The sequence below is a fragment of the Sparassis crispa genome (assembly GCF_003851025.1).
Source record: "Sparassis crispa DNA, contig_000004F, whole genome shotgun sequence".
NCBI lineage: Eukaryota > Fungi > Basidiomycota > Agaricomycetes > Polyporales > Sparassidaceae > Sparassis > Sparassis crispa.
Genome location: NW_020939751.1, coordinates 476,276 through 499,961, shown reverse-complemented (window position 1 = coordinate 499,961; position 23,686 = coordinate 476,276). Strand labels below are relative to the sequence as shown.

General features: G+C 53.6%; 8 protein-coding genes across 8 annotated transcripts; 3 read left to right on the top strand and 5 right to left on the bottom strand.

The window, feature by feature from the left end:
* Nucleotides 1–1,953: 1,953 nt before the first annotated feature.
* On the bottom strand, nt 1,954–3,700 carry SCP_0501740 (hypothetical protein; the record flags this gene model as incomplete). The annotated part of the gene is made up of 10 exons (XM_027758239.1): nt 1,954–1,999; nt 2,058–2,374; nt 2,432–2,569; nt 2,629–2,760; nt 2,816–2,910; nt 2,967–3,182; nt 3,241–3,316; nt 3,387–3,439; nt 3,506–3,544; nt 3,664–3,700. The coding sequence occupies 10 exons, from the start codon at nt 3,698–3,700 to the stop codon at nt 1,954–1,956; spliced, it is 1,149 nt and encodes a 382-aa protein (XP_027614040.1).
* A 2,682-nt stretch (nt 3,701–6,382) lies between these two features.
* On the bottom strand, nt 6,383–7,458 carry SCP_0501730 (SRF-TF-domain-containing protein; the record flags this gene model as incomplete). Its single annotated transcript, XM_027758238.1, has 2 exons — nt 6,383–7,144; nt 7,207–7,458. The coding sequence occupies 2 exons, from the start codon at nt 7,456–7,458 to the stop codon at nt 6,383–6,385; spliced, it is 1,014 nt and encodes a 337-aa protein (XP_027614039.1).
* A 2,133-nt stretch (nt 7,459–9,591) lies between these two features.
* On the top strand, nt 9,592–9,858 carry SCP_0501720 (hypothetical protein; the record flags this gene model as incomplete). Its single annotated transcript, XM_027758237.1, has 2 exons — nt 9,592–9,625; nt 9,683–9,858. The coding sequence occupies 2 exons, from the start codon at nt 9,592–9,594 to the stop codon at nt 9,856–9,858; spliced, it is 210 nt and encodes a 69-aa protein (XP_027614038.1).
* A 3,128-nt stretch (nt 9,859–12,986) lies between these two features.
* On the bottom strand, nt 12,987–16,134 carry SCP_0501710 (hypothetical protein; the record flags this gene model as incomplete). The annotated part of the gene is made up of 15 exons (XM_027758236.1): nt 12,987–13,365; nt 13,429–14,170; nt 14,229–14,483; nt 14,541–14,712; nt 14,767–14,805; nt 14,858–14,875; nt 14,926–14,965; nt 15,020–15,061; nt 15,122–15,209; nt 15,266–15,281; nt 15,342–15,382; nt 15,442–15,458; nt 15,523–15,603; nt 15,654–15,904; nt 15,964–16,134. 15 exons carry the CDS (start codon nt 16,132–16,134, stop codon nt 12,987–12,989), a joined length of 2,352 nt encoding a protein of 783 aa, XP_027614037.1.
* A 184-nt stretch (nt 16,135–16,318) lies between these two features.
* On the bottom strand, nt 16,319–16,662 carry SCP_0501700 (hypothetical protein; the record flags this gene model as incomplete). The annotated part of the gene is made up of 3 exons (XM_027758235.1): nt 16,319–16,449; nt 16,511–16,531; nt 16,596–16,662. 3 exons carry the CDS (start codon nt 16,660–16,662, stop codon nt 16,319–16,321), a joined length of 219 nt encoding a protein of 72 aa, XP_027614036.1.
* A 476-nt stretch (nt 16,663–17,138) lies between these two features.
* On the top strand, nt 17,139–18,882 carry SCP_0501690 (Hsp90 co-chaperone Cdc37; the record flags this gene model as incomplete). The annotated part of the gene is made up of 5 exons (XM_027758234.1): nt 17,139–17,240; nt 17,297–17,355; nt 17,411–17,864; nt 17,920–18,338; nt 18,393–18,882. 5 exons carry the CDS (start codon nt 17,139–17,141, stop codon nt 18,880–18,882), a joined length of 1,524 nt encoding a protein of 507 aa, XP_027614035.1.
* Nucleotides 18,883–20,027: 1,145 nt separating this feature from the next.
* SCP_0501680 (hypothetical protein) lies at nt 20,028–21,534 on the top strand (the record flags this gene model as incomplete). Its single annotated transcript, XM_027758233.1, has 12 exons — nt 20,028–20,074; nt 20,128–20,223; nt 20,285–20,318; nt 20,367–20,520; nt 20,575–20,586; nt 20,643–20,656; nt 20,711–20,828; nt 20,900–21,030; nt 21,083–21,140; nt 21,203–21,270; nt 21,339–21,349; nt 21,399–21,534. 12 exons carry the CDS (start codon nt 20,028–20,030, stop codon nt 21,532–21,534), a joined length of 879 nt encoding a protein of 292 aa, XP_027614034.1.
* A 544-nt stretch (nt 21,535–22,078) lies between these two features.
* On the bottom strand, nt 22,079–23,657 carry SCP_0501670 (hypothetical protein; the record flags this gene model as incomplete). The annotated part of the gene is made up of 4 exons (XM_027758232.1): nt 22,079–22,986; nt 23,054–23,279; nt 23,335–23,528; nt 23,585–23,657. 4 exons carry the CDS (start codon nt 23,655–23,657, stop codon nt 22,079–22,081), a joined length of 1,401 nt encoding a protein of 466 aa, XP_027614033.1.
* Between the last annotated feature and the right edge of the window lie 29 nt (nt 23,658–23,686).

Genomic DNA, 23,686 nt, shown 5'->3' with positions numbered 1-23,686 from the left:
AGCCCAGCACGCTCGTCGGACACGCTGTGGCTCGTGTTTGACTACAGGACCTGTCTTTTAAGAGGTACTACTCCGTCAGTTCTGCGTTGGTACACTGTCCACCTGTCGTACTACCAAGGGAATGCCTGGGAATGCCCGACGGGAGCACGCTTCTGCGTTCTACCGCATGTATGGAGTATGTACGTCCACTTTGCCACTTGCCCACCGGTCTGCTCGAGCGGTGAGTGGGAAATCCGTCTTGTATAGTCACTCGAGTCCCCCCTAACTCGTCTCCCACATACTTCTGCGCTGCGCAGCCCAGGTGACGTCCCTCAACCCTGCATGGCAGAAACTTTCTCAGGGACGCATACTGACGCACGCAGTGACGCGTAGGAAGGCAAACATGTACATAAGTAGCGTGGTTGCAGTACACAGGTGACAGTTGGTGAGTGCTGGACGTTGGTTGGGGTGCGTGTGGTGTGGGCATCGCGCTGTGGTGCCGATATGTTGAAGCTGACTTTCATCCTTTGACAGAGATACATATGGTGCTGTCAACTCCGTCGATCCGTCCTTGCGTCCATCGCGATGATATTGAATGCTTGAACCACCACACCGTACTTATGTACGTACATTTGCCATAGCATCAATGTCCGAAACAAGTACTGTAACAAACAGTGCGGATGCGTCGGACGTCCACCAGCTGCATCGGTGCAACTTTCCCATCATGAACGATTCGTTGGTACTTGTGATTGCCGATCCTGGCTGTTTGTTGAGTATCTTCGATGCTATGAAGTGAATTCCGTGACAGTCCTGTCAATAGATAAAGGGATCGCACACACCATCCGAGACACCAAGCAAATTCCACCGTATGTCGTATCGACTGAGCAGCCCCGAATGCTGCAGCACAGGACGATGAACTAATGCTTCGAGTGCTATATCATTCTGGTGAGCTGTCTGTGCATGTGATTTTGTCTAGTACTGACTTGTGTTCCCAATGAATTTCCTCGATGGGTACATCTCCCAGGTCTACGAGAATGCCGACCCAGATGTCTTCTTCGAAGAACGGGGGGTATATGACAGTGAGTTCAATCCGGACGACCTAGATGGCAATACTAAATTTAGGTGGGAGGGGATAGCACTGCTCATGAGGATGCCCTTAGAAGAGCGTCACTGTCACCTGTGATTTTTATTTGAAGAGTACAGTTCTGACTTTTCTTACGTATCATGGGATATACAGGTAGCAAGTTCCAACCTGTTATGCACCCTGATTCTGTGAAAACTAACGGCTAGAATAAGGTAGCAGGTCCAGGACTGCATGTGCGCACACGCACGACGCCATCGTAACGTGTATATGTAGAGGAGCGTACGACAGGTAGGAATTATTAGCGTTCGCCATCATCGAAATCGACATGTAGTGGACGTCGTGCAATGGAATCCCTACGCCGCCAAACTCGCAACGAGTGGAAGCTAATTTTGTAGCGCTCACGAGAGACGCGTACAATTTGTAAGGGCTCGACGCGGACGATTTGGCAAGACATGTGGACGTGTGGGAGACACTCCGGGATCCTGTTGAACACGCATGCTCAGCAGAAGAGACGACACTTGAAGTGTATGTCGGAGATGAGGCAAAGGAGCCAAGAAAATGCCATCCAGGTTTATCTAGCCAATCCCCTGTGTTTCAACAGTTCCGAGTGTTTCTTTCCGATTCTTGCCTTCTTCCGATACTATCTGTGTCTGCGAACAACAGCGGATACGTGCTGACCGAGTTACTATATGAAGGTCTGACCAGCAACTAATGAAGAGGGTCTGAGCGCTACCGAGAGCCAATGTAACCAATGTTGGAGACCTATGGCTCCGCAGATTTTGCCAGGTAAACTTAAAATCAACATGTAAAGATCTTTCGTACTTTGACATCCATGAATACACTGGCATGCCCAATCGCAAGTATTTCACGACATATCTATCCCAGGTTGCTCACTGGTTGTCAGAGTCTGTAGCATCAGTGTTGCGTTGGGAGGATCTATACAGCCAGAAAAGTCAGATGATCGTCAAGTTATTCCGATGAATATCTTGCACACCGATTCTGTCGCTCCTCGCACTTCAGCCTAAATCTCAGCTCCCAAACCTCCTTCCCGAGCTCAGTTTGCCATCCCGGATCAGCCGGGTCAAGATCGTCACCGTCGAAGTATCCAAGGTCTTCCAGGTAACCACTCACATCAAATCCGTCATACTTGTCCAAAATGTCGCCACCGAGGATGTTGTAGCTCAGGCACCGCGCAAAGTGTTCGGTAAGGCGTTCGCAAATGGGGCCACTGAGAGGTAGATTAGAGGGAACTTGAGGCAAGAGACCCGAGTAGCTGTCGTAAAGACCAAAAAACACAACACGACAGTTGTCCTATTGAGCTCATGTGCCATTCAGTCAATAGGCAGATATTGACAGGATACGACATACCCCGACATCAATACCCCACTGATTGCTCTTAAACAATTCCGCAAGGTCTGCACGTAACGTCCATGCATTAGATATTGCATAATATGATGTCATGTCAGCAAGGACCGGTGTCATTTCTGGGCCTTGGTAGTATCGCACCTATGTCACAGACAATTCGCTCAGTGGATGGACACGGGACAGAAGCAGAAGGAACATACATGTCTGATCGAGCATGGAAGGACAATCCAACACACTGCGAGAGGCACATCCGTCGACGATGCACCTGTGAGTACACATCGATGCCCATCCCTTGTCTGCACCTCCTCTATGAATGATTCTGTCATATGATTCTTAAAATATCGCAATTTAGCAAGGGGTGGATTAAGACATTCTAAGCCAAGTTACCCTATAAGCTTCCCTTGACGAAGCTTCCTCTTCTGCGTACGTGATCTGCATTCCAGCGAAGTGGACGTCATACTGGAATCTCGTCTGATCTTCTCCTGTAGGCGAAAGAATAGGTTGCACTGGCTATAATGGATACTATTGAATTTTATACCTGGTACAAATACACCTACATCGCCGGGCCTGAGGCATTCTTGAGAATCACGAGGTAACGCATCTCCAACAGGTTGCGCTAGATACCTGAAGATGGCGTAGGTGGGTAATATTTCGACGGGATATAGGTTGAACTCGTGAGGTTTGCTCAGGAGAAGTGTCAACCAGCGATACAAGCTGGCGACAGTAATAGGGCTGTGAGCGTCCAGATGTAGACCTGATTTTGCAAAATGCAGAGTCAAGTTGGTGACAACATTCCGTAGACGGTCTCTCACCTCCTATCAGTCGCAGCGACGGCGCCCAAATGAAGAAGTTTCGACGTCTTTGTACGGATTTCTCCGACAGTGTATGCTGGGGAACATAGCACGAATCAGGCTGAGTACCCATGGCTGAAGGCGATGGACTGCTGATGGAATAGCACCTGCAGTTTTGTCTTGACCGAGGCTGGCACTGATGCGTTAACAGTTGAATACGCTGACGATCATGATATCGATGACACTCCCGCCGCAGACGCGTCGCCCACGCGGACAGAAAACACACCGTATGATTTCGGTAGCGGTGAACGCGAGTGGCGGCCGACTCCGCGATGAAGCCAGCATGCTCATCGGAGAGGCTGTGGCTCGGGTTCTAGTACTAGCAGGACCTATCCTTTGGGTGGTACTGCGTTGATACGCCGTGCTGTCCACTTGTCGTAGTACCCTGGGAATGTCCGACGGGAGCCCGCTTCTGCCACATGTACGGACTGCGTCCACTTTGCCTCCTACGCACCGGCCTTCTCGAGCGATGTGTGGGATATTTATCTTGCATAGTCCGGCTGCTCGAGGAATTCGTAAGTCCCTCTGACGTCTTTCAGGCAATTAGCTCCCCTCTGATATAATTCTGCACTATGCAGCCCAGGTGACGTCGACGTCCCCCAACCCTGCAAGGCAGAGACTTTCTCCGGGGCGCCCACTGACGCACGCAGTGACGCGTAGGAAGGCAAACATGTACATAAGTAGCATGGTCGCAGAACACGGCTGGACGCACATCATGATCGCCTCGTGGTTCTGGCATGTGCGGGAACGGGGGAACGCTACAAAAGACGATCCGGTCCGCGCTGAGTTGTGTAGTTTCTGTTCCCCCCTTCCCCTCAGCTGGACGCGGTCGGTGAGTGCTGGACGTTGTGGAAGTGCGTGTGGCGTGTTCATAGCTTGCTGTGCGCAGGCGTGTTGATGCTAACTTTCATCGTTTGATATAGATACATATGTACGTGCGTCTCTGTTTCTATATACTTGCCAGGCACGAGTTTGTTGGTGCTCAGTGGGTTCGTCCATGCATCCATTCCCTCGTTCTCAGAACAGATCGCTTCCTCCGATTTTGTCATCTGTTCATCACGGGCTGCAGGGCGGTTGGACTATATCGTACTCTATGATCGACAGCGGCTTGCGCTGCGTACGGACGCACGGATACTACCAGCATCCACCCAACCCGCTCTTACACGGTGATCTTTCCGCTTCGCGTAACAGGGTCCGGACGCTCTCCAGCTCTTCGAGGGGCTCCATATCGTCGTGACACTGGAGGTGGGCATCGCACCGTCTACCGACGCCACACCTTCCGTGTATTCGGGGCCTTGGATTGGCAGAATCCAATGCCCGAGCAAGCGGATTCCGTGCCCTCCCAGGACGGTCCCACCCACCGGTCCCAGCTGGGATCGGGGCATGGGTGGCACGCTGTTTGTGCCGAGGTGTGTTGGGGAGATATTCCCAGATGGCGACACAGTGTGTATCGTCTGTTGGTGTGCCTTCCGTTCATTCGCCGAGTGTATACGGTAGGCCTCAGAGCCGTCTTCACCTGGTGATAATATTGCACTGCCGCAACTCACTAATAACCCAGACGTGCGGGTAGGGCGAGTCAACCCATCGCCCGTGGGTGGTACTTGAGTGATTGTCTCGTTGCTGATCTTCCTCATATCCACCTTGGTCTCGCTGGGCATCTTGTCACGTCGTATATCCTCATTTCTCCGACGTTCCCGCTGAACGACTGCACCACTTCAGGTTGCTCATGCGCCCGGCCGGACCTATCGCCGCTCCCACCCCAAGGCCTGCGATTCAGAGCGAGCAGACCCGCCAGCGACGACGACACGGACGGCTCCATGTGTCCTATCCGGTCTTTCGCCGAATAAAACACATGGCGCCGTCCGCGTCCTGCCTCGCGCCGGCACTGCTCCTTTCTAGACGACATTCGTCAAGCAGGGTGAGCTGTCGGTGCGCCTTCCGTTCATTTGCCAGATGTATACGGTAGGCCTCAAAGTCGTGTTCACCTCCTCATATATCTCGGCCGCCTCTCATACCCACCTAAGTCCCGCCGGGCCTCTTGCAAGGTTGTATACCCTCATTTCTCCGACGTTCCCGCTAAAACGATCGTACCGCTCCAGGTTACTCGCGCGTCCGGCAGGACCAGTGCACACACCAGGCCCGCCCTCCACGGTGCGCGCCTCTCTCACTTTCCCCTGCAGCTGCGAAGCCTATTGCCACTCCCACCCTCAATCCCTTGCAACTCATCGTGCGACCGGCAGACCCGCCAGCAACGACGACGCGGACGGCTCCAGATGTCTGAGCCTGTCTTTGACAGAATCAGACACCTGAAGCTGTCTGCGTCCGCGGACCCGCCGGAACGACTGCTTATCTCTGGGAGTCCTACATCGCGCCGTGTATGTACGTCCAGCTTATCCAACCCCGGCTCGCCCCACCGCCGCATCATCACACCGCCAAAAATTACGGTTCGAACTTCGGAGTTCAGAATTCAGATGCAAGATAACTGGGACGTATATACACGTACACGCTACACGCTACGCTGGGGCGACTGTTACATTCGATACATATAGAAGAGAGAGAGGAGGAGCGGAGAGGGGGGGGGTGACACGAACTGCGAAACGACAAACCTGGAGGCGCAATACATCGCGAGGCCACACGTCGCCCGGGCACTACCATTACCACTAGTATCACTATGTACCCGGACGCGAGGGGGAACTGCTAGTACTGACCCAATTCACATAAACGGAGCCCGGGGAAGATACACAAGTATGCACACGAAGAAAAGACAAAAGGATAAAGGTAGCGAGCAAGACGACCACGACGGCGGGCCAGGGCTCGGCGTGTTGGTAGACTGCCTCTTCCATACGCGATGTGATACAAGCACACACCGACAACCTCTTACAACTGCAGCCAACACATTCAACCGCCACCGCCGCCTAGTCGTTAAAATTCATTTCATTGGGTTCATTTCGTCCCACCCTAGACCGTACGATGAGTGGGCGGGGTCCAAGAAGCCGAGCGAGGAGAAGAACGGAGAGAGGCCGGGAAGGGAAAATTGCAAAGAAGCATGACCGATCCTACTTTTCACTATTGCAACAGATCCAACATCACGCGTGATAGAGGTTCACCGTCGCCCATAATGGCCGCCCTGCACCTGCGGAGGGGCACCCCACGGAGCCGCGCCCTCATGGCCAGTCTGCGGCGGGAAGCCATACGGGGGTGCGGGATACCCTTGCGGGTGCCCCGTGTACATCGCAGGATCGCCCTGTGGGCCGGGGTGCGCGTACTGGGGGTACGGCTGACCGGCGGGCGCAGGGCTCGGCTGGCCAGGCGCAGGCGCGGGGGGAATGTTGACGGGAAGCGGGGGCATCGCGCGGTGCGGCGACGGAGGAGGCTGCTGCTGCTGCGCGCCAGGGGCACCCTGAGGCGGCTGTACGACGGGGAGTGTGGGGGAGCCCGCGGTACGCGGAGACGCGTTCGGCGCGTTGTTTGCATTGTTCGCGGCAGAGGAGGATGCGCGACGGCGCTTGCTCCTGCGCTCAGGCGGGTGCTCCGTGTCCTCCTCTGCGGGAGCCTCCTCAGTATCCTCTGCTGCGCCCGGGGCGGGGGCTTGGCCTGCGATAGAGAGTCCGCCAGGGACGTTGGCGGACCCTGGCGCGGCGTGATGCCCCATGGACATGGCACTGCGACCGATGGGTGTACCGACGGGGAGAGAGGAGGGCAGGGTGCCGTGAGGAGCGTTGAGGCAAGCCTGGATAAGGTTCTTGCCCTCGGGCTGAGTGACCAGAGGCTGAAGCTTGGCGGTGGTGAAAGTGTATACGAGGCCGGTCTCTGAGACGACGAGCAGGAGAACCTGGGTGCCGGTGAGCGTAGAGAGCTCGTATGCCTGCTCAGGGGAAGGGCGGTTAGTCCTAGTCAGCAGCGGGAACAAAGGAGGGTGATGCGCACCTTCTTCATGATACCAGCTTTGCGTTTGGAGAAGGTAATGTGGCGGCGGGACTTGTCCTGAATGAACTCAATCTTTATCTTGCGGCGACCGGCCTTCTTGTCGGACTTGGGCTTCTCCTCGTCTTCGTCATCGTCGCCGCCAGACTCCTGGGCGTCGGGATCGGCGACGAAGCCATCATCATGGGGAGCAGAAGGGAGGTTGTCACCGCGTTGGCGCTTGCCAAGGGTGGGGGACGTGGGGTCTGCTGGCATGGCTACTGGTGTGCTCGCCGTGGAGAAGGGGCGGCGGTGGTCGCTGTGAGGGTCGCGGTCGCTGTGGAGAACGACGAGGAGGGGTGGGTGGAGGACGAGCTGCGCGATGAGGAGATGCTGCGACGCGTGTGCCCGAAAAGGCGTGTCGTGCCGGAAATGGGAGGAGAACGCAGGAGGAAATGGGATTGCCAAATGGGTGCGAGCGGTGGGCTATATACCCAGGAGCCAAACAAGACCATCCGGAGCGACGGCTTCCCACGCCACAGGAGCCATATCGGACGGCTCCAGCCCCGAATGCCGCGCCGGCGCTCGATTTGGCAGCGAAGCAGACCAGAAGCAGCGCGTTCCCACGCACGAGCCACCGGCTATGCACCAGGCACTGCCCCGGATAAGGCAGCTGGGTGACTATATTTGGGTGCTCCCAGCGTGCCCCCACTCACGTTCTGCATTCGATCCACAGCGAGCAGCCACTCCGTGCGCAGGGGCGCACTGAGCGACCGGGGGGAGGGCCCAGAACTGTTGCCGAGCGCCGCGTGGGCGCACCCCCTGACGTTGCCAGGCCCCCGCCAATCACGATCCGCGATCGTCCCCCCTCGGGCGCCAACGGGGCCATTCCCGGATTGGCCCCCGAATCACCCCTTCCGGCGATCCGCCGCCCCGCTAGCGGGTAAAACGTATTTATTTGTCGGTCCGCGTCCAGTGTATTCGTCTCAGCTCTCCTCGGGCTTATCGCCGCCTCCATGAGCACTACATAGGGCCCAGTACGCTCGACGAATGCTTGACACACCACCTTGTCTGCAGCCTGCGTCTTCCTCACCTGATGTGCGCTCTTTGAAGCCTGAGCTTACTTGTACGTGTGATGGCGCATCAAATCGGTGACGTCTTCACGTCCACGCGGACCGAACGAGACGCGCTCGCATTTGAGCGCACTTATAAACGCCTGTGATCATCTTATAATATTGTTCATCGCATCCTTCGGCCTCTCGTGATTGGCATGAGAGGTTGGGCAGGCAGCGAAGGATGCGATGTCCGTTGCCTACCTCCGCTCTCATTTTCATTCACATGAATGTGAGAGCCGAGGTGGAGCGCATTCTTGCTTCACCCGTCCTTTGCCATGATTTCAATATCCAGTGCAAGGGGCTCAGCGGAACAAGCCATAAAACGGAGCGTGAGTGTCTATGCATCGCTATTCTCGACGTTGTTCCTTGATTTCACTGATCCTTTGTTGTCGCGTCGGCCCTCCGCGTGTGCGTTTGGGGAACAGCGCTGAGCCGTTGTGCATTTGAACGCCAAAGGCTGCGTGGTATCCTGTGAGTGTGCCATATGCATTTATTCGAATTCCTGAGCCAACGAAGCCCAGTTCGTCACCGTGCAGGAGACGGATCGCGAACAAGTGGTCATGGAGTTCTGCGTGACTGTGTACCGATACAGCAAGTAAGTACTGAGCTGGAAGTGACGAGTATGAAGTGAGATTTCTGTCACCGTCATGGATCTCGGTACATCCCGTGAGGCGAGGAATACGAGATCGAATCGTGCCAGGACGATGCGTGCGCACGAGAATATTGACCTGGAGATCGAGATGATGTCATACTGATTCAAGGAACCATACGTGGGCGGAATCTCAAATCATTATTCAAACACTCTGCCTTTAATTATCGCTGGGGACGCCATTAATCCCGCCGATGTGAGGTGCGCAGAACACACCGTGTACGCGCGCATCCAATATTGTCGCGCCGTCTCGCTGACAGCGAAGACGGTCTGCTGACAGTATTCAGTTACAGTGCCCGTGGTTCCATATTCAAATTCACGTTGCATGGACGTTGTGCTGTGCTATATTGTGTAGGCGTGAGCGAAGCCGCGTAGCACGCCTTCGAGCCGACGGCTGGCTGCAGGTATAATGATTCGAATCTCCGGATAGATGGCCTGAACTTACACGTACCATTACGCCTCAATGCTCTAAAACCTGGTGTCGACAGCTCTTCATCGACGAGCTTCGTCGAGGGCACTCGAGCAACGCCCAAGATTCGCTAGACCGGGAACGTAATGGCACAAGCGTGCGGCACCAGGCTGGTACTGCTACCGCTCGGAGTGCTTTGGCCTTCATAGGTGTTGCCCTTAGCTGTTTACACTTCTATGAATGAGATACACGGTGCTCACGGTGCTCTCGGTGCGTAATACCTTTGACACGAACCTCATCTTCGAATCTGAGCACCGACATCAACAGTACTCCCCCCAGAGGACACCGCATTCGGCAACACCTTATCGCAAGTTTTAGAGTTGTTGGTTCCGGCACATCCACTTCACGGAAGACCTTCATTTCGCAGCCAATGGCCCTCGGACTCCGGACTCCCGGTGTCTTCGCGCAAGACCCGGCTGATAAGCATAAGCACAAGAGGGTGAAGAAGGCTACGAAGACAGAAACCGCGCCGCCTTCGCGGTTCATCTCGGCACGCGCGTCTGCTGCCGTTCCGTAACGTCCATAATATCTGCAGTAAGTGCCGCTGCCATAACGTACCTCGCCCTCACCGGCACCGCTCATAGTAGTCCCAACCCAACCCACCCTTCCCTACTATCTCGGCGACCCGCTCGCCATCTCGGGCTGCGGACAACGTCTATCTTCTCTGGATCTGCACACAGTCAGATGTACTGCGCATGCCGTCCGGGCATCTCTGCAGCCGCGTCGCGTCCCGGCGGATCTCCCGAGATAATCGTCGCGCATGACCACGGCCCGCGAGCCCACCGCCGAATCCAATATTCATCACCGGTGCGCCTGCACAAACTTCTGCACGGCTCATCCATCTGACCGCAGCATCCGAGTCGGCGCATCGGGCTGGTGCGTGCCTCTTCCCAGTCTGCGACTCACGGGGTTGTGGGCGCGGCTCTGCGCGGCGGGGTAGGTAGGGGGATATATTACCGGCATGGGTCCCAGTTAGGAACGCCGGGTTGTCACTGCACTACAGAAATGCCAGTTATTACGGCGACGCATCGATAATCAATGCCTCTCCGATAGCCTCATACTCCTCAACTGCAGCTCCCGGTCAATTCAACCAAAAGAAGGCAGACCAAAGGTTAAAACCTGGCAGGAAAAATTCGTGCACTTGTCCGGGAACCAGATGTGGTAGGACCCCGGAATATTCACTCAGGAAAAAATCGACCGAACGCATCCGGACAATTGGGCCTTCCGCTTCGAGAAGGCCATCGCAGCCATCCGGACACATCAGCAAAAGTCAACTTTTGATTACCTCCATTTAGCTCCCTTATCTCCTTAATTAAGGAGGTCTCCGTTCTTAATTGGGCAATTAATGCCGATAAGGGTGACTAATGGAGGAATAAGAAAAAGGATCTCCTTATTTTTCCTTAATCAAGGGTATAACACCGGTAAGCAAAAGTTGACTTCTGCTGATGCAGGGAGACGCCGTACGCGCTTGGCCCTGTAGGGGCCGGTAATGGACGGAGATAAGCCGGAAAATGCCGAAAATCACTGAAAATATCTCAAACTTCCCAAATACATCAGCAAAAGTCAACTTTTGGTTACCTCCATTTAGCTCCCTTATCTCCTTAATTAAGGAGGTCTCTGTTCTTATTTGGGCAATTAAAGCCAATAAGGGTGAATAATGGAGGAATAAGAGAAGGGATCTCCTTATTTTTCCTTAATCAAGGGAATAACACCGGTAAGCAAAAGTTGACTTTTGCTGATGTAGGAAGGCAGCCGACCTTAATCGTCGTCCGGACAGAAACCCCGGAAAATGACAAAAAAAGTCCGGACAAAAATTGAAAAATCAGGGATTTTTGGCGATGTCTAAGGGGATATTCCTGGGTCCTGATGTGGTCCGCCACAAATCTGACGACACTCACCCCAGGCCTGATCAGAGAGGGCAATGGTCCTCGTACCATCTTCCCGGCATCGAAATATGATGCTACGGGGAGTGTTGGCGGAGAGTTGGGCGTGCCGCGGTCCTAGTGTGTGAATGTGCGCGCCTTTGTGTTATGCGATTGGTCTTGTGGTTCAACAAGGTTTAAGCAATTTCATATTGCTTCTTTGATTCCTCAGCCTTCCTCTCCGCTGCGCTTACTATGGCGACTTCGCCGCGGGCGGCGCAGATCACCGCGCGATAGGCACTGCGTCAAGAGGTTCGAGCGCTCGCGGAGCCATCTCCTCATCGTCGATGTGACTGCCCCTGTGGTTTACGCTCACGCTACTTACTCGCTCTGAGTCAAAGTTCGCCGCTCAGCTGGCGCTCAGTGCACTGTATTATGTCCCGCCTAAGGCGAAGTGGGCGCGAGGTTACGGTACCTTCGTCTTACGTTTGAGATGAGCTCGGGATTGCGCCATCTGCTCGTCTGTTCGTACTGTATCACGCTGGCAGTGGTGCTCGTGGATACCGGCCAATGCGAGGGGGCGATAGCTGGACCCGCGTGTGATTCTGCTGCGCCACTCTATCAGCTGCTCCCTGTCCTACTGACTGTGTAATGTAATTAGATTCGACGCCTGTGCGTCTGCGCCTTCGTGACTCTGAGCGTCCGCCTTAATAGGCAGGGCTCGACCCATTTCTGGACAGCTATGTTGGGTGTTTCAGGTCAGTCTCAATATGACCCGGCCCGCAGTGTACCACGGGGCCCAGAAGTGCTGTGTTTTTTGTAGCTCGTTCCCCTTATCCGATGGCTTCGAACTCGTGTTGTACATCTGAACTCAACGCCATGAAATTCCGGAAAGCAGGTGTGGTCCACACACATGAAAAAAAGTTCAGAAAAATCATAAACAGTAATCTACATGCCATATAAGGCCGTCTTCTAAATGCGAAGGCAAGAAACAAGATGGGGAGCGATGAGGGGAAGTCGGAAGTGTTGCATACGATGGGTCATTGATAGCAACGCCCGCACCGTAAGCCTCCGCGAAGACAGGTAAGTCCGTCCTCTGAGGAAAGTTGACATGTCTCACATGAATCATCACGGGCAGGAGGGTACTCTGGCATATCTACAGTATGTGCGTAATATATGCAGCTAGGTACGTCCGTCGTTTGAGGAAAGCACAGCTGACGAGTCTCACATCAATTATAAGGACAGTACTCCGACACTCATCTACGATATGTGCGTAATATATGCGGGTGCTCGTGAAATCGATACGCCTCACGAACACCTCTAAACCATGGAAGTACGAACGACGGACCTTCGGTGCGACGAGGTAGGTATTCCAGGCCTGGCACCGTTGCAGAAACTTAACAGGCCGTGACCGGGCCCGTCAGAAAACAGACGGCGCTCATCTCACCGTCAAAACGTGACTCGAACCCATGTACCCGCCCTGCGTCAAGACTGGCCTCGACATTCCGTAAAAGGTGAGAGTGTAGCCAACAACGTCGTCGCAGAATTATCCGTGGAAAGAAGATGGCCTTGAGGAAGACACGAGGACCCACCACGGCCGCCCTCGGAGTCGATAGTGCAGAAGATCATGAGTCAGTTCGTGGGTGGCAGCAGGCAGGCAGGACTGGCGTAGGACGAGATGTTAACTTAAAGCTGTGGAGACCGCCAGGTCAGGCCTTCCACCCCACGAACACGCGGATCGTGCGGCTGAGGCGGAGGGACGGCGGGATGTACTCGGGGGAGAACGAGTGATGCGCAGCCGGAGGTTGGTCATCTACGTTGAGCGAGGGATTACGGCTACCTACGCCGGGGTCTCCCCCAGTCTCCCCTTGTCGGTGTGCGCCGGGTTCGTGCGCGTCGCTGGACTCAGGCGGAGAGGTGACGGTCGAGGACGATCGGCGAAATCCGCGTACTTCGGCTTGGTACTGTGCCCACGTCGCGCACATGACGTCGAACTCCTTACGGCGCTGCGAGCGTCCATACGCGGCCACGTCCCAATTGAGCCGGTCGTGAATGATCGCGTCGAAGTTCACGTTCTCACTCATGTCTCTGTGGGTTTTTGAGAACTTCGTGAGCTGCGGGAGACAACTCCTGGGATGCTGAAGGACTTACAGCTCGAACTGCTGCAGCAGTTCGTCGAAATCATCTCTGGTCAGTTCCAGAATGGTGTTCCTGTGCACGGACAGCGTGGGCTGTCGCGGGAAATGCAACCCTATGTTCGAATTGGGGAGCGACTGCAAGTCCCGAGGGGGTCTGTCCTTGCCTCGCTGGCTATTCTGGAAATCCACGACGAAGTCCCACATAGCCTCGGCGCACGCGAGCACCTCATGCACTTGCAGTGAGAGGTGCATGTTGAGGGACTGGAGGTCGAAGTGCACCGCGTGATTTTGAAGGTGGAGCCGGCTGGACTTGAGGTGAGGGTCGTCGGTGGATATGCGAGGCGACGCGGAGGAGAACAGAGAGGACAAGTGCTCCCAGGATGTTGTAGTAGTGAATGAGGACTCAGACGTGGAAGTGGAAGCGGAAGTGGACAGCGACGTGCGAGACGGCGCCTTGTAAGAGAAGAACCGACTTTGGTCGACCTGCACGTATTCGGTACCTTCAATCAACTGCTGCAAGTGCAGCCAGTTCGACGAGTTGCCGGTGTCGGTGTCGGGGGAGTCGCGCTTGTTGCTTTGTCCTTGTTCTGGACTGGCCTCTGGCGATACTTCTGTTGAATGTTCTTGACATGTCTCCAAATTACTCGCGGACCTCGCGAGTGCGCCGGGATGACGATCTGCCGCATGGCGTGACTTATGCCGACCGTCTGGAAGGGGAGGGAACATGGCCATCAGAGGGGGACCTGTCAGGACATCTGATAGACCGAGTACAATGTCAGTAACTAAAAGTGAGATGAGCCTGGAGTCACTTACTTTTAAAATACAAGGATAAAGAGTTATTGAGTAAGGCCAGCGGTTGCAGATTGATGAATCTGGCTGCGTGCATCTCGTTGTAGATAGTCTCAAGCAGAGAATGATCGTGAGGATTGACAGGAGGTCGCCAGGTGATGTTCATCTGGCTGTTAAGCAAGTGGTCATCAGGCTGATTGCCTTCTGGTGGATGCATGTCTGGAGGATGATTATTTAACGGATGGCCATCTGTTGGATGACCATCTGACGGGATTTCTGCTTCGCAGGGTGTCAGCAGATGAATTGAGCCAAATCGAGAACAGTGCACAAATATACCTATAGGGGACGGAGACTTTCCTGCGGGAAGGAATGACGAGGAAGGAGTGGGTGCTCGTGGACGCTCGAACGGAACGGACAGAGACGTAGATGGTAGCGGCTGGAGGCCGGATTCAGAGTGAGACGTTGGTTCCTGAAGAATCCCGGGGAAATGAAGGTCTTCCTCAAACAGCTGTTGGATTGCCTATTAACACACGTTCATCAAACATCGAGCATCCTGACTTACTTCAAATGCGCCGCCGTGTTTCATTACCCGAGCAATTTCCTGTGAGAACTAACTCAGACCTTGGAATAAAGCCAGATTTTTGGGAAAGTACCTCAAATAAATCATCCCACTGAACCAAGGTAAGATAAGTCAAGAAAAGCAAACAAAAAGGGCCCTTACCTTGTGCTCCGGGACTCCGCGAGCGATCCGCTTTATCCGACTGCGCAACATCATAAGGACGTGTAAATCGGTGGAAAGAGAAGTTGCTACTTACACATAATCGAACTCCGCATCTGGGAAGGGTAACTGACTAAGGCTAACGAACGGTGAGCGCGACGGGCCATAGATGTCAAGTATGACACAAATTCAAACATACAAATTGGCCTGCACCCAAGTTATTCGCGAAGCTAATTCTGCTTCTCCAATCTGCTCTAGGTTAGGGTGTAGAGGTACAATATCCAGGCCTGTAGTGGCCATTATTGAATACGTACTCATGAATATTATGAGGATGAACACGAACCGACAAACTGGGTTTCCTACTCAAGCCAACATGAACGAATCAGTACACGGAATACAACCATGAGGCAAACAACCACCTTCCACAGCTTAGCAGCACCAACAATCCACGTGCCGGTACCTGTATTCGGCCAGATACTGTGAATAGAATGGACCGGATTATAAAGTGATCGCTATTACCACATCCTAAGTCTAATCTGTACCAAGAAGTATGTCTCAGCTCTTTCGCAAAGACCCTTCATGCGCAGAAAATGGACGAACACTTTCTTCGGTGGATCCTGAAAGACGTGCCAGGCGATATTCCCACATAGCTGCTGGACCCACATTGTACTCCACACGTCACTGCATACTCGTCAGTAGGCAATTTCCAACCCTCGCTTTCACGGACTCACTGGTCTACCACCTTTCGATCGTAATTTCGAGGATAAGGTACCTCTTGTGCGGTAAATGTATGGTGTTTCTTCCCCCTTCGCAAGGTGAACTGAGAATCGTGGGCGTGCTTTCTTCCTTTACGTTCGTTAATACCGGGGCTGTCGGTCTGAGTAAAGCGGGCATAGCTTCCGGTGCTCTCGAGTTCTGTTTGGAAAATCCCCCCACCGCTATTTTGATTCTTCCTGTAATGGTCAGCAGCGTCTGGGATAAACTAGACCGAAGCACATCTCAGTGAAACGAAACTGCACAATCTCATGGAAGGAATCTCACCGCGAACGAGAGACCCCGGTCCGCGGAAGATGCTGGATGTTGAATGTTTCCTGCACGTGACTGTCCTGGAACCGATGCAGAGCGAGGCTCTGGCAGCCCCGACGAGGTAGAGGGGCGACGAGGAGACTGCGCTCGCGCAGTACTTCGGGAACCCCCGACTGTTTGAATCATTGTGTTCCTTCGAATCAAAGAGCTGAAGTCCAGGCCGGGGTGGGCACTCGACGGGCGCTTGATTCGTAACACTTTGTGTTTTCTTGATCCTCCACCCGAAGGCCGCTCCTTATCTACGTGAAGCTTGGTCTCGGGATTCGGGGAGGTAGAACCCGCATGAGCGTCAAACGTATGCGATTTATACTCAGCCGTATTCGAAGGGTGGGCTGGTTTGGGATTTGAGGAAATTCGGGTAGATTCCTCGAATGCACGAAGTGCGAATGGATACGGCGCGAGCATGAATGTTCACCAGCAGGGAAGGGGGTAATTCAAATGCTGCATAGAAACGGTTGCGACAGGCGTAAGCGTGTTACTAAGTCGTAAATACGTTACTCACCAAGTGCATCAACTCCACGATCTGGTGGAGTTCTGCGTCAGTTTGTGCAAGCTTGAACTCGTACAGCGAAATATCTGCAACGTACCACGCTTGAGGTACTGGTATAACACGTAGTTGGAGGGGGAGCTCGAGAGGTGGGAAATCCGGGCCATGTTAATAAGTACTAATGTCATTTCCGAGCTAACCATCTTGTACTAGTTGATCAGGACGGCTGCGGTTAATATACGATCGAACGAAAAAACCTCAAAGGAGTTCCGATAAGTCTAAAGGCGCCAGCTTTTAATATCTCTTAATACCGGCCTGACTGTAAGATGACCGGGCGCATCCCTCCAGATCAGGCTGGTGCTCCTAGCAGACCAGATTGACACCATGAAGATACGATGATGAATAGATCAGTTTCACAGCAGTGTGCCTTGAATACAGAGCCTTCAGATTACAGATTGCAGCACTCCAAAGTTGTAGACTGGTGCTACCACTTTGCGAGTTATACACCGTTGGGTTGGTGGATGGATTGTGTAACTAACACAAAGCAGCAAACCGTGACATTAATGAAATACGGGCCCGGGAGCGAAGGCGCAGAAAATCGGAACTTTCCGATTCGAGGATCGCTTTCGGTTCGGCTAACGTGATGATTCGAGAACCCTCGGATTTCCGTCTGGACGTGAGCCTGCTCGCGAGAAGTCCTCTCGTACAAATGCCTCTGAACTACTCGAAGTGGGACGCCCTTGAGGTAAGTAGTGACCCATAGACCGTAGATCGGTGTTGATTGACTATTCGATTGACCAGCTCTCTGACGATTCAGATATTGAGGGCCACCCGAATGTTGACAAGCGGTCTCTAATCAGGTAAGCACCCGTTGTCCACACACTGCGTATATTGAGATTACATTGGCTTGTGGAGATGGAAACAGCGCGACATTCATGAGAAGCGTGAGGAACGCAAGCATCGCATCGCCCTGCTCGAAGCAGACATCGCTTGCAATGCTGTCCTTCAACCTCGCCTGCGCACCATTGCAGATGAGGTTGCGTCTAAAGGTCCTGCCCACTTCTCTGCCTTGGTGGAACGATTCAAGACAGAGCCCTCGCCTGAACGACCGCCCACGAATGCTCCAGAGCAACAGACATATGATGAGATGCTGTTGAACCTTATGTTGACGATCTGGGAGGAGGTGAAGAAAGCTGGCATCGATAAGGACGACGCACGCTTAGGAGAGTTGCTGGTACAAGGCCTGGAGAAGCATTTCGTGCAAATGGGAGAGCATCAGGGGAAACAGAAGCAAGAGCTCGCGCAGCTACAAGAGGACAACAAAAGGAAGATTACAAGCGATGATATCCACGTCGGTTTCGACTCCCACGTAAGTGGATGTTGCTTTGCCGAGTTGCATCTCCCCGACATCTCGTTTGTTGCAGTACGTACCGCCAAAGCCTGAGCCGTCACCTATCAAAGGTGCGATCGAGCCCTCAAAACCGAAAAAGACGACCGAATACGAGGTGCTTAATCCGAAGGGCGTGGAGGGTACTACAACGACGTCTGTTCCGGCTGCGTCATCCTCATCCTCCGTTGCGTCCGATGATGAGCTGCCGGAGTTGACCCCATCACTGGAGCAGTTCTCTCACCTTCCTCTCCGTGGCTATCAGCAATCCTGGGATTTCATACGGAGTCATCGGGATGTCTACGTTGCTGGTGCATCGGATGCTCTGCTGGTCGCGGCATTCAAGGCGCAGAATGACGGCAAGGCAGTGTATGCGCAGCAGTGCGTGCATCAGAGCTTGTTAATCCAGTATTGCGAGAAATTGGGCCCCGATGGTGTCACTCTCTTCTTTCGCAAGTAAGTAACTCATTGCTATCTCATTGCGCTACACTGATTTCAATCTATGAATAGGATGGTTGTGGCAGACCCGCGCGCGTCATCTGTGTTCGAAAACGACGTGGCGCAAACATACGCTCATCTCGCTGAACGTGTACGCATCTCTAAAGCTGAAGAGGCGGCCGTAGCAGGGGAAGAGCAAATCCAGCTCGTGGCGGAAAACCCTTCTCAATCTATCTCGTTTAATATTCCCGACGGTCCTCCTCCCGAGCACCTCCAGCTGGAAGGCCCTGGGTTTGAAGATGTCAACATCGAGGATGTGCGTAAAGCGCTACAGATGCGATGGGACGTCTTCCAAGGCTTCAGCGAGGCGATGCAAGAGGCACTCAAGTCGCAAGAGCTGGACAAGGTGAACAAGGTCCTCGGCAGCATGAGCGTGAAGGAGGCGGAAGACGTCGTGCAATTATTGGACCTGGGAGGCATCTTGAATTTCTCGTCAGGCGGTATCCGAGACGAGACGGGAGAGGAGGGGGAAGGTGTCGAAGAACAAGAGGTTGAGCAGTGAACGTTCACGACGTCGCAGTTGTGCCGCATTGTATACCAGGTCACTCACATTCATCTACGCTTTGTAATGCTGTTTCTTCTCTTGTAGCAGGTAACCTATGCAAGGTATCATCTATCAATACCAATTGGGTCTTTACTTTGAGCGCATGAGTAAGTCGCAGATACCTCGGGCGTTGATTCCTGCGGGACGCAGCAGGATGTTGATTATGTGAAGGTATCTTGCTGACCAGATATACTCATCGTCCCTCTGGACAGCAATGAAGCTCGGTAGAAATTTATGAATTCTCTTGAGTGGCTGCATTTCATCCTTTGACAGCCCCAGCATTAGTCACCTTCTCGGCGGCCTCAAAGATCATAGCCTCAGCAATAAGGATGCTGGTGGAGCTGAGAATTCGACTTCGAGACCGTAAGAGTAGTTCGAAGCACCCAGCCCCTTGTTACCATTCTCACGAGCAGACTGCACCACTCGCTGGAAAAGTGCCAGTGGAGTTGCCTGAGATGGTACGTCGCTTATCATTCTAGGCACATTCTGCGCTGAATCGACGACGATACGCAGTAACCAACCATCGTCGAGGCATGTTGCCTCTGACGATGAGCAAAGAGATTTCCATTTATGCCGAACACGTCGTCCATAGTTTGGACAGCAGAAGACTACATTGATGGGCGATGTATATTATTCAATGTGACATCATGATTACTTATCGCTCAGAAACAGTCTCCGAGGTACTACCGTTACCTCTGCCGGCGAAGGAAGCTTCCTATCTATGTGACTTTGCTGACCATGTGAGTTGCACTGCAGCGTGTCCTTTGTGGCGTTGGCGATATGCTTGGAAGGTATTGACACAGGATATACGGTGCTCAGCTGGTCATTGTCCCGCACGCCATGCTACCTGAAGAGCAGGAAGAATAACGACCCTCAGTTATCACCAGTCCTACGAGAAGCGAAGGGCTCCACAGAGAAGTGATGCATCCTGGTTAGTTCAGTTAGTGATCCTCCATGCCCTTCCAGTCTAGATCGAGGAGAATAGTTTGCGGGAGAGCTGCATTGCATACTCGGGTCCGGATAGCTTGCATTTTAAGCATCTTCACTCCATGTCGTTCACCCGTCCTCGCCTTTTGTTCCGCTCGCGCCAGTAACTTTCAGAGATGGAGCTCGGCGAAGCAACCTTGCATTTCCATTCCATAGCTCCCTGGTGCGTCCCTGGCAAGATCAGAATACGTTCATCGTCTGATTCGAGTTCCATAGCAATGCAGTTTTCGTTACAGGTAGCGTTGTCAGTATGGTCATGAGCGTAATTTTGGTCGCAGTCATATTCGAAGTGTTTCTACCGCGACTGGCATCGTACGTACTCTAGTCACCATGAGACAAATATTATTTTGAAATGGCTTACCGGGAGTCATAGAGTCAAAAGAGCTGCTTGGCCCGTTGTTGGAGGTGTATGTCTCCATCTTCTACGCGCTGTGCGCATCTGATTTATCCTCCAGTGCTGTGTTGTCCTCCTCGCCTGCGCTCTAGATGTCAATATTGAACTCATTTCCCTGATCGAATCGCTGTGGCCACTTGAAGGCGATGAGCCATCGGCTGGATATGTGCGTAATGGTCCGTTAGCAGTCCCGAATCGCATGAGCGTGATAGACAGTAAGTAGGGATTCATCTTGTCTTGAATTAAATTACTCAAAATTTTGTCGCCAGCTTATAGTACTTGTGAGTATGATTTTCTAGTCGCGCAGTCTTCTCGTCTGAGCTTCGCTGTCCAATAGGCTATAATATTGAGGTTTGTTATTGTCAAATCGCGTTGGTCCCTTACATCATAGTATAATTGTTCCAGCTCATTGCGACAACAGTCCTGCAAGCGGTCATTATGCACACATGCAGTCAGACCCTCTTCCCCCATATGCAGTCAAGGTCAAAATTTGCTATCACTCTGTCACTGCTTATTCAACTGCGTGAGTCCATTTTCTCATCTCTTCATTACACTCATTGTCCTCGTGTCGTGATGCTGAACCTTGGGCTGCAGCAATGACTGTCCTGTATGCAATGCTTCTCGGAAACAAGGTAGACAAGACAGACCACATCATCTTGCGTGTGTTCGATGGCATGTTGTATACGGAGTCTTTGTTCGCTGTCTGCTGTACGGTTGTGTGCGCGGTAAGACGTGCCATTACACCGTGAGATGGCTCATAGCTCACAGTTACTGCAGGAGAAGATTGGGGAGGAACTTCGCAACACCCAGTATTTGAGTCTTGCATTCTCGAAAGGTTGATTGCCTCCTTACGCATTTGCGTCATGATCACTGACCGTGCACTGCGTGCTACCGCAGGTATCTTCGTGAGTACCTTCATCACGAACCTCCTTATGCTGGCGAACTTCCGCTGGTTCCTCTCTTCAGTAAGCATCAGCACTGTCTTCTTCCCACGCAAGTGTCTCCGAGTCTAACGCTATTACTTATGGTGCAGCCTGGTATTCTGTAAGTTTTTCAAGCATCGTAACTTATCCTGCGCTGAGTGCGGTGCTAGGGCCCTCGTCGCCCATGGTGTTCTCATGAAGGGGTACATGCTTGTCTTAGTGTTCATCACTAAATGGCTGCCCGTCGGTAGGGTGGACCTTCCGCCACCGCTGAATGTCAAGTGTATGCAGGATCTCTATGTCTAAACAGGACTCTCACAAGGGTGAGTGCAGATAGTCATTTCATTCTGGCCTTGATTTAGCTGATTGTCTGTACGCGTTATCACAGCGCATAGTGGCGGGGAGATGATGTCATGTAGAAGCCCTGGCTGTGATGCAGTGGGCCCATCAATGTATTTCCCGCGTCATGTGTATATTGTTACCTCCTCTGATCCAATTTTTGCGTATAATGGCTGTAGATTGCATATCTGTCGTATGAGAGACTGAGACCATGAGATGCTGACATTCTGCCATCCTGCTTTGTTCGGACAACTGAGTGCTCGGGCAGTGTGTCAGCACGACTCGGACATGTTCTGATAAGGCATCTGCGAGAGTCCACCAGAATCGTCATCCGCAGGTAGTCTTGCCCAATTTCTGTCGGCACGGCGTTAAAGGGAACACGAGCCTGAGGAAAAGTTTACTCGGGGTCGAAGAGAACGAGAAAGAGCGACTAACGCCATCATTCTATACATGCAATTCGTGATCACAGCAATATAGAGCGCGGAACAGCCATGCAGGAGCGTGCTCACCGTCACGAGTGTTCGTGCTCGTCATCTCGGTCCGCCTGTAGCCCGTACACGAGCCCGAGCGCAACGCGCGCAGCCGCGCGCCTTCGCTCGTCCTCGTTCTGCATCCCCGCTATCTCTTCCTTCATATTGTGCAAGGCACCCAGTACGCGCGAAAGGTCGAAGGGGGACATCTCGAACTCATCGTCGTCAGCATCATGCTCGAACGGATGGTCTTCGTCAGCAGAGCTCCCCGTCGACGCTCCTCGGCGCAGGTTGGGCGACGTACCCGGGAGGGACGATACGGCAGGGGAGCCAAAGATTCGACGTGAGGTTTCTGCTATTTCTGCATGGGAGGGCAGGTCTGGATCGTTCTCGTAGTCGTCCTGGTCGATACTCTCGTAATGTCCGTTGCTGATGTCAGAGCCCGACGCTAGCGAGCGATATGACGCGCCGGTGTCCATCGGAACCAGTCCCCGAGAGTCATAGACGTCTGACAGCTGCCGCGGCGGTGCAGACACGAACTCGGTGAAGTCATCGTCGAACCCGTACTCCTCCGCGGTCGGCGTGACGATTGTCGGCGTCGCGACCTCGAGCGGGCGGTCAGACCACATTGCGTGTTCGGACGCGCCCCACGCGGCCGCATGGCCCGTCGCGCGGTCCTCGTCCGCCTCGTCGAGCCACCGTTCGAGCTCCTCCATCTCGCGCTGCATCCGGCTCTTGCGCTCGTTGCGCGGCGAGCTCGTCTGAGCATGCTCGCTCGCGCCAGCGTCCGAGATGAGCGCGCGCAAGCCGTCGTCCTCTTCCTCGTCGCGTGCCCAGTCGAGGAGCTCGCGCGCGCGGCTCCTACGCTGGCGCGTCGAGTCGGACTGCACGAGCGAGGGCCACATGATCGTGCTCAGAGCGTCGACGACGCGGGGGAGACCGGGGATGCCTGGGCGCACGGTAGATAAGATAAGCTGCGTGCAGACGGTCAGTGGAGGAGAAGATGGCGTCCTGACCTTCGTCTTCATCGTCTAATACTCGTCCCGAATCCTGGGTCGGCTTCCGGGCACTGCGGTCGCCTTCGATGAATTCGAACCCGTGCGACGACAGGAATTCGTCGAGGCCGTCGTCTTCGTCCGCGTTCGCCTTTGCTGTGTTCCCATCAAACCTCACAGCAAGTGTAACTTCGGGATCATAGTATTCCAGACTCTTGGCAATGTCGGGGACATGTTCCCTGTACGGCTGAACGGACGCGTCAGAACGAACGCCAGGCAGCCAGGACAAAGACATGACATACCTCGCCGTGTGCCCAGACATATATCACAGCAGGAACGCCCACAGCATGGTGCGATCTAAAGTCCTGAAACACACGCGTCTCAAAGTGAACGTCGGCGGTGTAGTACTTGTTTGCGATCGTCCACGGGATGCTATTACTGGCGAGGTCGGCGGAAGACAGGTCGGACACGTTCGCAATGGATAGGCCCTTTACGCCTGAATGATGGTTCGGAGAAGGTAGTTTGAGAGCCAAATCTGGTGAGAGAACATACGTTGCACGAACTGCTGGCCTTGCTCCATAGTTGAGGAGATCACGAGGATGCGGCATCCAGCTGCGTCCGCCATTGCAACCTCTCTGTGGTGACTTGGTTGGA